This window comes from Cornus florida, unplaced genomic scaffold (genome assembly GCF_030987335.1).
Source record: "Cornus florida cultivar Cherokee Brave unplaced genomic scaffold, ASM3098733v1 CherokeeBrave_3.0.0_Hap2_Chr09, whole genome shotgun sequence".
Lineage (NCBI taxonomy): Eukaryota > Viridiplantae > Streptophyta > Magnoliopsida > Cornales > Cornaceae > Cornus > Cornus florida.
Window position 1 is genome coordinate 80253395 of NW_026775579.1, and position 13579 is coordinate 80266973.

At 36.1% G+C, this 13579-nt stretch overlaps 1 protein-coding gene across 1 annotated transcript; it reads right to left on the reverse strand.

Annotated features, from left to right (window-relative positions):
• Nucleotides 1-1509: 1509 nt before the first annotated feature.
• Nucleotides 1510-13293, reverse strand: LOC132274574 (uncharacterized). Its single transcript, XM_059775885.1, has 5 exons — nt 12088-13293; nt 11221-11972; nt 11044-11133; nt 2439-3194; nt 1510-2071 (listed from the first exon to the last, which is right to left on the reverse strand). Exons 1-5 carry the CDS (start codon nt 12194-12196, stop codon nt 1934-1936), a joined length of 1845 nt encoding a protein of 614 aa, XP_059631868.1. The 5' UTR covers nt 12197-13293; the 3' UTR covers nt 1510-1933.
• Nucleotides 13294-13579: the final 286 nt, after the last annotated feature.

The following is a 13579-nucleotide window of genomic DNA, read 5'->3' on the forward strand; positions in this document are numbered from 1 at the left end:
TCCTAGCTCCGCCCCTGGTCTCTAATCATCATGGTGCCCTACCTCTGTTGGGTTGAAGTAGTAGAACCAAAAAGAAAATGATCTACGGGAAGACCTCTGTAGGGTCCTTTACTCCAACTTGTACCAAAAAAAAAAAACTAAAACTAATTGGTATAGGCCACTATTTTATTCAAATTAATTAATTGAGCAACAATATTAATTAACACAACTAGTGTCATTTGTTTAATTGAAAATTACAAGAGAATCATAGTTAACTGATCATCTCATTTGTTTTGCTGACACTACTTATCAGTTTTAATTGCTGTCTCGACTTCAACTATATAAAACTTTCTATAATTTTTTTAAGTTCAATTTAGGCTTGATTTGGTTGGGTTAGCCTCGAGTTGATCAAATAAATTAATTAGGTTAGAGTCCGATTAGTTTAGTTGTGCTCAACTTAAGGTGTTGTAATTTATCTCCCTCTCATAATGGAGACGTTTATTATTGCAGAATAATATATTTGAATGAGTCCGTTGATATCAAAAGCTAGTAAATTAGTCTTCAATGGAAAGCTCTCAAGAAATTGAACAAGTCAAAGACACATGCTTTTGAACAAGTCAAAGTCTTTGTGAATATATTATGGGGCTGCTGTTTTTCCATATACTGTAGCTTTTACTCTACTTCTCCCATAAATTGTGTTTGTTTATCTCTTGGACCTGGGTCAAGTGTGTGATTCATGTGTCAAGTTTGATTCACAGAAAATTTCGTCTCCTTTCCTTACAAACAAAAGCTTCATCACAACTCCACACATTAATGGGTCAACGCTGAATCCTTCATAGATGTTTGGGCCGGTACAACCATATTGTACTCCTCCCTAATTGCTACCATTCCTTAATGGGCCAGCAAGTGGTTCAGGCCCCACTCACTTGGGCCCAAATTTGTTTTAGAGGGATAAATTTCTTTTAAAAAAAAAACGCAGTGACAAAAATAATCTGAACCCACCTCGTGCACTAAAGTTTGCTACGTCTCTAATCATCATGGTGCCCTACCTCTGTAGGGATGAAGAAGTAGAACCAAGAAGAAAATGATCAACGGGAAGACACTCTGTGATGTAAGTGCCACCACAACCAACAGAGAGTGAAGGCGGGACATAGGAAATAACAGCACACTAGCTTAATAAACACAACCAACAGAGGTTATATGGTATGATGATGAACTCAAATCAGTTTGAGCAGGTCATGACTCTAAAGGAGCTTTTGCAAGAAGACGCATTTATTTACCCAAACCAATTATATTCATCCACCCTAGACAATGAAAAGCAACCTGCTAAACACTTCTAACAATGAAGCAATGCACATCGACTGACATCAAATTAACTGAATTTTATCCATCCCTTCTTATTTATGTAAAATCAACGTTTTCAGGTATCAGTATGAGCCATCGAAGAATCAAAATGATATATATATATAGAGAGAGAGAGAGAGCATTAACATGAAATTAGCATGGAAGGGGGAAAAGAGACCCATAATAAAAATAAAAATAAAAAGAACTAGATTTCCTTTTTTTCCCGTAAAATTGCCCAAAACACCAATTTTTTTTTTTTTTTTTTTTTTTTTTTTTTTTTTTTGAATTGATCTCCAAAAGAAAGGGAAGAAAATGACAAGATATACCAAAAGATGCAACTTGCCAGCATCATCCACAGCAGCAGATCAACATATGCCCTAACCTACCATCTCCTAACCAGCCTTGGAGAATAAAAAATTACAGTTTTAGGGAGGTAGAACTGGGGCACCTCTAACTTACTCTACTATCTTTCAACTGCAAACAATCCCACCAGACCTCCCCACATCTCTCACACCCCACTCATCAGCATTCCATCTGAACAAAAGAGATTAGAAATATAGAAACCATCTGCCAACAAAATTTGGATCTTTCAAGAACAGAAATCAGTAAATTAAGCTTCGGACTCAGATTTGTGAGAGTTCAACTCCGTGGAACCTCTGCTCGAACCACTTGCATGAGATTCAGTCAGCATTGCAAGCTTTGGCTGTATTCCTCGGCACACTTTCAAGGATGGCTTCTTTTTCATGCACTACACAAGAAAATAAACAAAAAATGAGAATGGGTAAAATTGCATTTTTCTTGGTACCAGAAGTCACAAATGTTGCATTTATATTAGTAGCAGAAGTCAAAAGAAGAAGACAATTTAGTCCTGTTAATCTGGATCATTGAGAGGTTCAATTTTTTGAAGATTGATATATAGAGAGTAAGAACATATTCCACAGAAGATCAATCCACTATCATCTAAACCCTCAAACCTCAAATGAGAGAAAATCCAAACAAATTCTGCCCCAATTTGATTCACAGTGAGTTTTCAACAATTTTGTCTACAGTTTTGGCATGGAATAGGGGCAATTATTCCTAATGGATTCTAACACGGCAAAGCTAGAATTGGTTACCTCCTGAAAGAATGCATTGATCTCCTCCTCCGTAATTTCATCCTCTCCAGCATTTTCCTCCCAACCAAGAGAACGAAGAAACCTGACCTCCTCCTCAGATGGATATGTTGATCCATTAAGGCACAAATTCTTCTCCCCAACATCAGAAATTGTCTGAACATCATCATGAGTATCACCATTGCTAGTCACCTTGCTACCATTCTCAGTAGCACAAGGACTAACAGGAACATTAACTTCCTTGGCTACTTCACCAGATTTTTCTACAGTAGGAGATAAAGCAGAAGTTCCTGAATCTGTGAGGTTGAAAGACGCATTCTTTGAGGTTTTCTTCCTCATGAGATTGAAAAAATCACTCCGGCTCTGGGCCTGAGAGAGGGTAGGTTTCTTCTCCAACGTGGCAATTGAGGTAGCCGCCTTCCGTTCAACAGAGGAAAGCTTTGGGCTCTTCACAGGAGCAGATGGAGAAGAGGGAGCAACAGCAAGCTGGCTATTTGCTTCTTTGCTGACATTATTACTAGTCGGACTAGATACATCCTTTGCAGTAGAAGAGACACCATTCTCCCAGACAGGTTTGAGAACAAGGAACTTCCCACCAGCAGATGTCTTTGGAGCATCAGATTTGACATGTTCACCACGAAGAGATTGAGTAGCAAGCTGCGACGAATGGGTCTGCTGCTGCGCACTCTTGGCAGCCACATTTGTATCATTGGTTCTAGCTGCTGATTTGGGCTTTGATTTATCAGAAGAATTAAGAACCTGAAAGACATATATATTAGCTATTAAGTATCCATTATATGTTTATGCAATTTTCATGGGAACCATTTATTCTCATGTAAATGACATGTAAATTAATTGAGCTTAGCATGAAAACTTCACATGGCTCAGAAAATAATTCTAATGAACTTTAGAAGAGATGGCATATGAAAGCAGAACAAAAAGAGAGAAAAACGTGAAGGTTCAGTATGTCATCAGTTAAATATTAAATCTCTAACCATCATGTTCACAACAAAACTCACCACGGGATTTATACTTTTTTGTATGACAAATTATACAATCCTGGGACATTATGGAAAGTGTGTTGTTTAATCAATTTATTACTAATAACCTTCTTAAGGAAACAGAATATTGACCAGGTCTCATTCATCTAATTTTATCTGAATGTTAATATAGATAGCCACTTCATAATCTTAAAGAGAGACACCTCATAATCTAAAGTGGACCCTCGTCTTTTCCAATATTTGATATTCCATTAATGCAAAACCTTGAACCCCAATTAGCACTTAACTTGAGCTAATAAACCTCACAGCTTTCCATGGAGATACTATAACTTCCGTTAAAGCATACAACAGTAAGCCCACCTTTGGATGGAGAGAAGGAAAGGGGAAGGTATGGAAGAAGCTTCCATTTTTTGGTAGAAGGGAGAGGAAGAGGGGAAGAATGGGAAGAGGGATGGTAGAAGGGAGAGGAAGAGGGGAATGATGGGAGGAGGGATGAAGCACCCCTTCAGGCTCCCAGCTTTTCTTCCATTCACTTTTATTTTGAAAGCTGTTGTGAGTGAGTTTAGAGCGCGCTCCTTCCGCTAAAAAGAGTCTCACACCCACACAAACCTCGATGTGTGCCCTAAGTGCGGCCTCCTTTTCTTTTCGGTATACCATTTTCCAACAGGAAAGAAAATGGAATCTTAAGAATCAACTCCAAAACTTGTTTCCATGTTCGGGATGCAGCTCTTTCAGTATCTCTTGTTTTTTTCCTAATTCTTTGGCAGCCCTTTCCTTTATGTCCGACTAAAGAGGTTGACCAGATTGGTTGGTCGAATCTTCCTACCCTGACAATTGAACTAGCATTGCCCCTGCCCATGTCTCCAAGTGACATCCGTTTGGTCTTTCTTTTAAGGGCTCACTTCATGATCCGTATTGATTTTATTCTCTTTTTACCTCTGTCTGGTTTCCAATAACCATTTTGCTTCCATCCAAAAGTGCGAGGAAGAGGAGAGATAAAGAATGAATAGATGTTGGAAAAATTAAATAAATAATAATAATAATAATCTTTATCACCCTCGTATAAGTGTATTAATTTAAACAATTGAGAGTATAATGGTAAAATAAAAATATCACATCTTTCATTCCTTCCACTCAACCAATCAAAACGATGGAAGGGCACCCCCTTCGCTAGAGATGCCTCTTCCATCCATTATTTCATCCCTCCTACCAAACAAACCAGAAGAATACATAATCAACTGAATTAACTTCCGGAAATGCACTGGTTTAAATACAGCAGAGAGGTATACCTTCTAAACTTGGTTAATATTTTTTTCAAAATATAGTTATAAAAGGAGGGGCGGGATCACCATCTTTTTAGACGGTGCAAAAAATGTTTAAGCCACAATTATTGATCACGGTGTAGTGGTAGAATGGTGACAGATGGTATGCTAATAATTCTGCCGTCCAACACACATTTGCTCGCAATAAGACCACATTACCCAGTTTGCTAATCTACACTAAAAATACCATGCTTCTCTGGTTGGCATTTGGCACTAACAAACCAAAATATTTTACCTGTATTTCCTTTCAATCCTTAATATAAAATATACATATATATGTCCCACAAAGTGATGAAATAAAGGTAAAAGGCAATTCACCTCAAAGGGAGCCAGGGGATGAATACCACAAACTATTGAACTCCCGTGTTGGGAAGGCAGGGTGGAGGAGAGATGAGATGAGTCCTACCACCTGGATGGAGAGTTATGATGTGAGTTACTGAGCTCAAGTTCACTTTTAAGTTTTCAAATGTTATACAAATGTTACACAATGAGGAGCACTCAAGAAGCTTACGAAATGTCTCAGATTATGGGCAAAAAAGCACAAAGTAACAGCAATAAATTCGTCGATGCAAGTACAACGAATAGGCACACAACTCGCCCCTCTCCTCTCCAGAGTAGTAAAGTAATCTACACTTAATGAAGGTCAACCAAAAGGTCTTAATTGGGAACTTCAAGAAAGGAAAGAACTCGAATTCAATATGGACAGAATCCAACAGCTTCAGAAAGACTATAAATCAAACAGGGTATCTTACTGTGTTGGCAAACTGATTTGTGAGAAAACAGAATCAAATTCATATATTGTAAACCCGCAATGCAGTAATAAAAATGGAAGCTATGTTACCAAAAATCCTGTTTATCTCAGAGTAACCAAATTGATAAGACACAACATCAGTATCGGTAAGTGATTTAGTAGGACACAACTGTCCGAAGTGTTGGAAACACAAAAAGGGAGAATAAGAGGAAATTGCACCTACTGGAGCGCTTCAAAATAAAAATTTCAGTTTCTGAAGTATAACTGGCCTATCAAGTCTCAACAGAGGTTAATGATCACCAAAACTGTTGCAAAAATTCGATAGAATGAGGATATCACCTACCAGAGCAACTCAAAAGCTTTCTTCTGGAGGCTCTCAATTTACCACACAGAGAAAAGGAAATTCAGGATAATATGATAAAAAATAATAATAATAAATTGATATTCTTCCCCAACTTAAACTGCATTTTCAGACTAACCTCCAGTGCATTCATATTCTTTAATCTTTATAAAGCCTTCTAATTTTCTATATTCTTTCAGGACTTCTTTTCTTTTGCAACTAATTTAATGCTAGTATCATAAAAATAAGTGAAATTTATGAAGGTGTGCTCAACATGCCCACATTCTGTACCCAATTTTTGGACTCACTTTACATATGTCTTGTATCCTATAATAGGTAAACGCAACACTTTGATACGTGCATTTAACCGGCATCAATAACCAAGACCAATCAAAATATATAAATGAAATAAAAGAAAAAATCAGATCTCAATGGACACAAGGAAGAACATCCCGATCAATCCAGTTACCAAGAAAAGCTAACTAAGCATCTACATATTCTGTGAAATTGTGAAGCAAAATTCTTGATGACAGAACACTTATCACCAAAACAGATATGAACGTATCCATAATCATAATACATGCATACATATACATGCATATACATATATATACATATATATATATATATATATACAGAGAGAGAGAGAGAAGTTTAAATGGATGTGCAAGCATCAACATATTCTTTATAATTGATTTAGCAAGTTTCGTGATGGCAAAACGTGTACAATCACCAGAACAAAAGCAATGAATGCATAATCATAATGTGTGTGTCTAGAGAGAGAGAGAGAGAGAGATAGACATTCTAATGGATGTGCAATATTGACAATCTATTATCAATGAATTATCTAGCTTTACAGATCTTAAATCAAAATAACAAATAAAAGACCTCACACTTTTAACAAGCAGAACAGTCTATTAATTGGAATTTCAATTCAGTCTAGAGGTAACTACCCAGGAACCAGGAAAAAATTATTACCCTGCCTAAATTTACCTAAATTGATAACAAATTTACATCTAATTTTTTAGATTAGCTAATATTATTTTATTTATACTGAAAAAAGATTTGACTCAGCAATACAAAGACGCCCCAACAGTGATTCATATAACAGTTAAAAATTACAACTTCAATCATTCTAAACAAAACTAGAATTAGAAACTCAAAAGGATTTCTATGACTGATAATAGTACATATATATATTCATCAGTTTGAAATCAAATTTTGCAGAACAACCACTCAATGATGAAGGCTATGCCTTTTTTTAGTGTGTATATATACGTACATGCATGTGGGTGTGGGCAAAATAAAGTACAGAGTAGGGAGAGAGATGGGGCATCTCAAGGAGAGATGAAAAAAGAGAGGAACCACTTATAAGCATGTTTTTCAAACCAAAAAAAAAAGTATAAAAATATAATTATATATAAAGAAGACAGCATAAAAAAATGTACTCCTATATCTGTACTCCTATCTGGGTCATGTAGCTGATATTACATAAGTGGGGTACCCAATAAATTATATGTAATGAATAAAGACATCATGTCATAAAGTTTAGTGCTATGTAAGAATACTCCAACCATAAGTAAGAAAAAAGGATTAGGGTTGCACTAGGTAGCTGATAGCCAGCATAAAACCCTCATACCCATGAACACAACTTCCAGAAATAGCCAAGAATGCTAGGGCATCCACTACAAGTGGCTTATTGCATCAATTCCTGGGTGTTCTCAAGATATGGGCAATAGGTGCCACATGGCACATGAATCCATAGAAAGTGAGTAAGGGTTTGTGTTATTTTGATAAGCAAAGATAAATAAGCTGGTCTAATATACCACACTTAAAATAGCACATGTATTATAGGAACATTCACAAGTTGAGAGATGGAGCTGGTAGATACAGTAATTAGAAGAAAGGTTATATACCATACCTACAAAATATTATGTGATATAAGCGAAGCGAAATTAAAAATACATGATATAAATTCTATTGCCCGGAGTAGATAGACATAAACAAGGATTTGCACTTGCATAATCATAGTAGGACTAAGCGAATCCACGGGGAATCATATGAAGAACATTTAAAAGAAGAAGAAGAAGAGGTGAACACTTAATAACAATTAAAAGTGAATTAAACAATAGTGAGAAGCCAAATTGATTTGTCTAAATACAAGAATAGATAGTGAGACAAAAAAGACTATAACTTAATGTCACAACATAGGTTGATAGAAGGAACTTGGTAATTTTTGGTCGCTCTCTCTATCTCTCACGTTCTATTACAACTACTTTTCCTCATCTGGCCTATCATAATTTTTTTTTTTTCAAAAAAAAAAAAAAATGAAGATGACTATTATCTGAAGGAACTTGGTAATGGGATGATAATCCTTTTCTGATCAAAGCTAGTAAAACTAAAAAAGAAGTGCTATAAATTTTGACCAAAAAAAAAAAAAAAGAGGAAAGAAAGTTACATACAAAGAAAGAAGTTAATAAGTAAAAAATAAATCATAAGCACAACGCAAACTAAAATTCATTTGAATTAGATAACCTGATGAGAAAATATAAACGAACCTGTTAAGTTAAGAAAGATGAAAATAAGTTTTAAATCATACTAAATACATAAAGAGTAAGGATTTAAGGGTCTTGGGAAAAGATTATGAAATGATAATTGCTATGGGCTTACATTAAGAATTAACATTAATCCCCCATCACTATCAATAATTAAAAAAGCATATGCAGAATGAAACTTCATGGTGTATGATATTTTCTGAAAATATTTTTTTGGTTAATGAAACTAAAGGTAGGATAAATGCTAAAATTAGAGCTAAGGAAAGAAGCTCTACTTGAGAGGTTTTAAAGTTAGTAGGACTAGCACTTAATATAGAAGTGCAAATATAGTAAAAATAGGAATACAAGTAGTATATAGTGAAAAACAAAGGTCAAGAGACAAAATAAATAAATAAATAATAATGTTGAACGATTAAAAATGTCAATTATATGTTCATAAAATGAATAGAACAGTGCTTCTAACATATTGAGTACTTCCTGTATACCTCTAAAATTAAATCAGAAGCATTAATTAGAGTAAATGGTTATTAGACCAACTATACTTTGTGGCAAAATATGTTGGATGATTATAAACAGTAAATAAATTGAAACGAGATTGTTGAAAAGTAAATATTAAGATGGATGTGTTGTCAGACGAGAAAGGATGAGATTAGAAATTATATCATTCATGGAATGGTTGAAGTAGCATCCACATGAGATAAAATGAGAGAAAATCGACTAATATGGTTTAGTCAAATTCAAGGAAACCAAAAACTGCACTATTAAGGAAGAGTAATGCTAGTATAAGAGAAAAATCAAAATTAACGTAAGTTGATATTGTAAAAATAATGGTTCCAGGGAAGTGGAAAAAAAAAAAAAAAGTAAAATAAGGCTTACAGGAGAAACAAAAAACAAAAAACAAAAAAAACAAAAAAACAAAAAAAAAAAAAAATGTAAAAATAAGATATCATAGTGTGGTTCTATGAAGCACGGACACGGATACGGGACATGGGTACGATACGACACGGATACGGGACATGGGTACGATACGACACGGATACAGCAAATTTAAAAAAAACAGGAGATGGACACGGACACGGCAAGGATATGGCAATAAAATAATAATATATATATTTATTTTTACTCAATTTTTAATTTATATTTAATAAATATAACTTTTAAGCCCATTATTCTCTTGAAAAATATAGGCCCAAACATCTTTAAAATATAAACCAAAAAAAGGAAGTACATATTTGTATCTAAAAGTAGAATTATTATTCTTATAACAGGTTCTAAAAGATAAGATTGCAATCTTATCACTTCTCTCTTCCCTGGGGTTTTTATTACCTTTTTTTAAGTCAGTATCTTTAGGGAACGAGACAGAAGAGGGGAAGCATATGCTTCCAAATAGGAATTGATCGCAAACAAGTAACCTATTTTCAAAGCTTTTCATCGGCCAAAAGTCTGAAAAGGCAAATTCTCTCTTCTCCTGGAAGAGACTTTCTCATCTCCACCATCTTTCCCTCCCTCAATCTGTCTTTCCATGAATACACACAACCATATACATGTATATATCTCCTTATCATTTTTTTTTTTTTTTTTTTTTTTTTTTTTTGACAAAAAATCTGAACCCGTGTCCTATGCGTGTCGTCGGCGTGCCCTTTGCCATGTCCAGCATGAAAAAAATGATAAAAAAAAAATAGGACACCTCTACAGAGGTGTCGGACACATGTCGGAGCCTCGGACTTGCATGTCCATGTCAGACACGTGTCCGACACCGGTACGACAGCCCATTCCCACGTGTCGGTGCTTTATAGGTGTGGTTTGATTGAAATTATTCCCTTAAATAAAGCAAATTGACAAAACAATATTCATATAACCAACCCCAACATGCCAAACATGCCTGCACTTCACCCAACGCCACCAATTCATGACTAGTCAATACATGAAACTGACATGCCACGCATGCTCCTCTGCCATATCATCAGCATATTTTTCAAACATGAAAAATATTTTGGTGACTTCATTGTTCAAAAAAAAAACAAAAAAAAAAAAGGGAACATGAAAACACCTATGAAAAGAGGACTATCCAATGATATAAACAATATAAACAAAAGCAACAACAAACTTTATATCCTACATAAACGATATAATGGTCAGATGACCCAATGCAACCACCTCGCAACTTTCATTAAACAATAGTTGTTGAGCATTAGTCAAAATCGGAACCTTACCGACCAACCATATAACATCTTGATTCTTGAACGACCCAAAATAAGCGCGCGCGAACACACACACCCCTTCTTTTAAAACATTATTCACAGTTCAGTCATCTAAAACAGTTGAAGCACTAACTAAAGTTATGACTCCCTGTTTCATATGAGAGTAGTTCCAGACAAAGTTATGAGAACAAAGCTAACACAAAAGTTCAATGTCTTAGGTTCTCTATTGAGCCTTTTACCTATGATAATCAACGTAGATATTTATTAGAAAGGATATAGATAAAGAATGACAAAAGTTACGAGAATATAATCCTAAATAATAAGTTAAAAAAATGTACTAACCAAAACTGAACTTTCCATCTATAGAATCCAACAAGCAAAAGCCAAAAATTTCAAAAATAAACACACTAAAAATATCATCAAATGAAATCATCGTACCAAAGCTTTAGGCATGGAGGGTGTCATGGGTATTAGTTGCCTGCATTGCCTTAAAGCCAATTCCTCAAGCCGTTGTGTCTTATCAGGTAGCTGCAGTAAAGAAAAATGACCCGTTAGACCAAACAGCCAGCCATGGGTATTAAAATGCAAACAAAACAGGAAGAAGAGACTGGTTACCTGGGGAGTGGTACGTGCTCGAGATGGAGCCTGTGACAATGTCTCAGCCATGTTAAGACCAGCCAAAGCACTTGAAGCCCCGGGAGATTGAGTGGCAAAAGCACTTTGTTGAATAGATGATGTCCCCGTGCTATTGCTGCCAATTATCTTGGGCACCTCTGCCAAAGCTGAGGTCCATCCCTCACCACCAATCAAGCCTGAACTACCAATAGGTAAACTCTGGACTGCTGTGCTCAAAATAGGAGATAAAATTCTCCCTATATCAGGTTCTTCTTGCTTCTCGTCAGTTCTGAGGGAAGGAAAATCCTTCTCAAATGCAGCTTTCTGGATGCCACTAACAATGCTGCCCCCAGAAGGCATATCATTGCCTCTATTGTGATTGTTGCTACTGCCATTTTTTAAGTTCAATGCTTTCCGAGTCAACACCTCACTCTGTTTCCCGGACACCATTGAACGGGAACGCCTCAGTGTATCCTTCTCACCCCTACTAATTAAGATGTTTCCTAATGGGTCAGACAAATCATTGTCCCAGAGGTCTCCAATAGCCGACCTCTCTTTATCTTTGTCACGATTTTTATCCCGATGGCTTCGAGTGAAACTACTGTATGGATGCTTTGTAGAACCATTACTAGTTGAACTACGCCGAGAATTAGAAGAAGAGGTTCGATCCAGAAAAGCAGAACGAGGGGTGTCTCTATCAATTATGCTCCTAGAAGATCTATTTCTCGTGGGGTGTCCCAAGGAATGATCATCTACAAGAAAACAAATAACACAAAATTGATGCTAAAAACTAGTTATAGAACAAAATAGTGCAAAACAAAAGAATAGGCAACTGCAACTAAGCAAAACTTGACATAATAATTGTACCTGAGTGCATAGAAGATGCTGCAAAATGGTGGCCTGAATTGCCACCCCCAGTAACACTTCCAGTACTTCTCAACCATTCTGGAACTAGTGTGGGTTCACTTCTTTCCATGAGAATTTAACATGATCAAATATAAAAAGAAACGTATACTTGCCTTCCTTTTCTCCCTAAAACTCCCCCAGCAAAATTATATTATTTCTCTGCACAACTAGTAAGGCCTAATATTGCTTCACAATTGACACCAATTGCCCAACCACATCCGTTAATCAAAAACTTCAAATCCTTCCAAAAGCGCCCATCGATTTTAAAAAGAAATTAATGAGTTCCTCTTGTCAAGCAAAACTAGAGTTCATGCCCTCTCTAGGTTAATTAAAATAAGAGTAAGGATTAACACAAGCCAAAGAGCAAGAACAAGAGGCACAACCCTGATCCGAGACAATCAAAGAAGATCAGAAGAATAGCTTCCCTACGCCTCCATCTTCAACAAAAGATGGATTTGCAGATGAAGAGAGCACACTCAGAGGACCCTCATTCTCCAAAAACTAGAGTTCAATATCATGAAAAGTTCACAAGTCGTGTAAAAGTGAAGAAAATCGCTCTGTTCCCAAACAACGGTTCAAATAATCAGACCAACAAAAAACCCTAGAGAGCAATAGAATCAGAGAGTAACAACCATGAGAATGTAAAGCGATATAAACCCTAAAACATGAGTTCCGACGCCTAGGGTTTGAACAGAACAAAATCAATACCCAAATAGGAAAATTCTTGACCCAGAACAATATTGAAACAGAGAACTAACCCTACCTCCTTGATTGATGAATACGCCAGACGAGGTAGTTAGCCGTAATACGATCCAAGCATACCCTAACCGCTCGAATAACCGCCAAAGAGTGTTCGTATGCGTGTTTATGTATAAAATATATGTATATTATATCATTCCAGGAAAAGAATTGTTGTGGGACGAGACTTCGACGGCGAGGGGGAGTTGTGGAGTCTAGAGAGAGAGAGGGGGGGGGGGGGGGGGGGGGGGTGTTTAGAGAGAGAATGGAGTGTGATATTAGGGCAGTTATAGAGAGAGAAAGGGGGCGTGAGATGTATAAATTTCTGTTAGTTTCGGAAGGAGAGTGGAGGAACGAAAACGTATGAAGAAGAGGCTCTTCTTAAGATATATATGAATTTCCTTTTCTTTTCTAGTTGTGTTTCTGTTTCCTTTCTTGGTCGCCAAATAAAAATCCCTATTCCACACACACACACACACACACACACACACACACTCTTTTGGGCTTTTTACTCTTCAAAATTGAAATCTTAGCTCATATACAATCCATGTATAATTTGTCTGCTATACCTTAGGCACGGTGCTATGGTTTTTTTTTTAAATAAAAATAAAATAACATAAAATTGGTCTTTATCTTGAAATCTCGTGTGTGAACTAGTGTGATTTAGTCCATCCATCTAAGGATTGTCAAAGAAATGTACATTAAGATCAATTTA

Coding starts and splice junctions, on each gene's coding strand:
- LOC132274574 (XM_059775885.1), bottom strand. CDS start 12,196: ATGGAAAGAAGTGAACCCACACTAGTTCCAGAATGGTTGAGAAGTACT. Junction 11,134..11,220: donor GAGCACGTACCACTCCCCAG/GTAACCAGTCTC, acceptor TCTTTACTGCAG/CTACCTGATAAGACACAACG. Junction 2,072..2,438: donor TCAATGCATTCTTTCAGGAG/GTAACCAATTCT, acceptor TTTCTTGTGTAG/TGCATGAAAAAGAAGCCATC.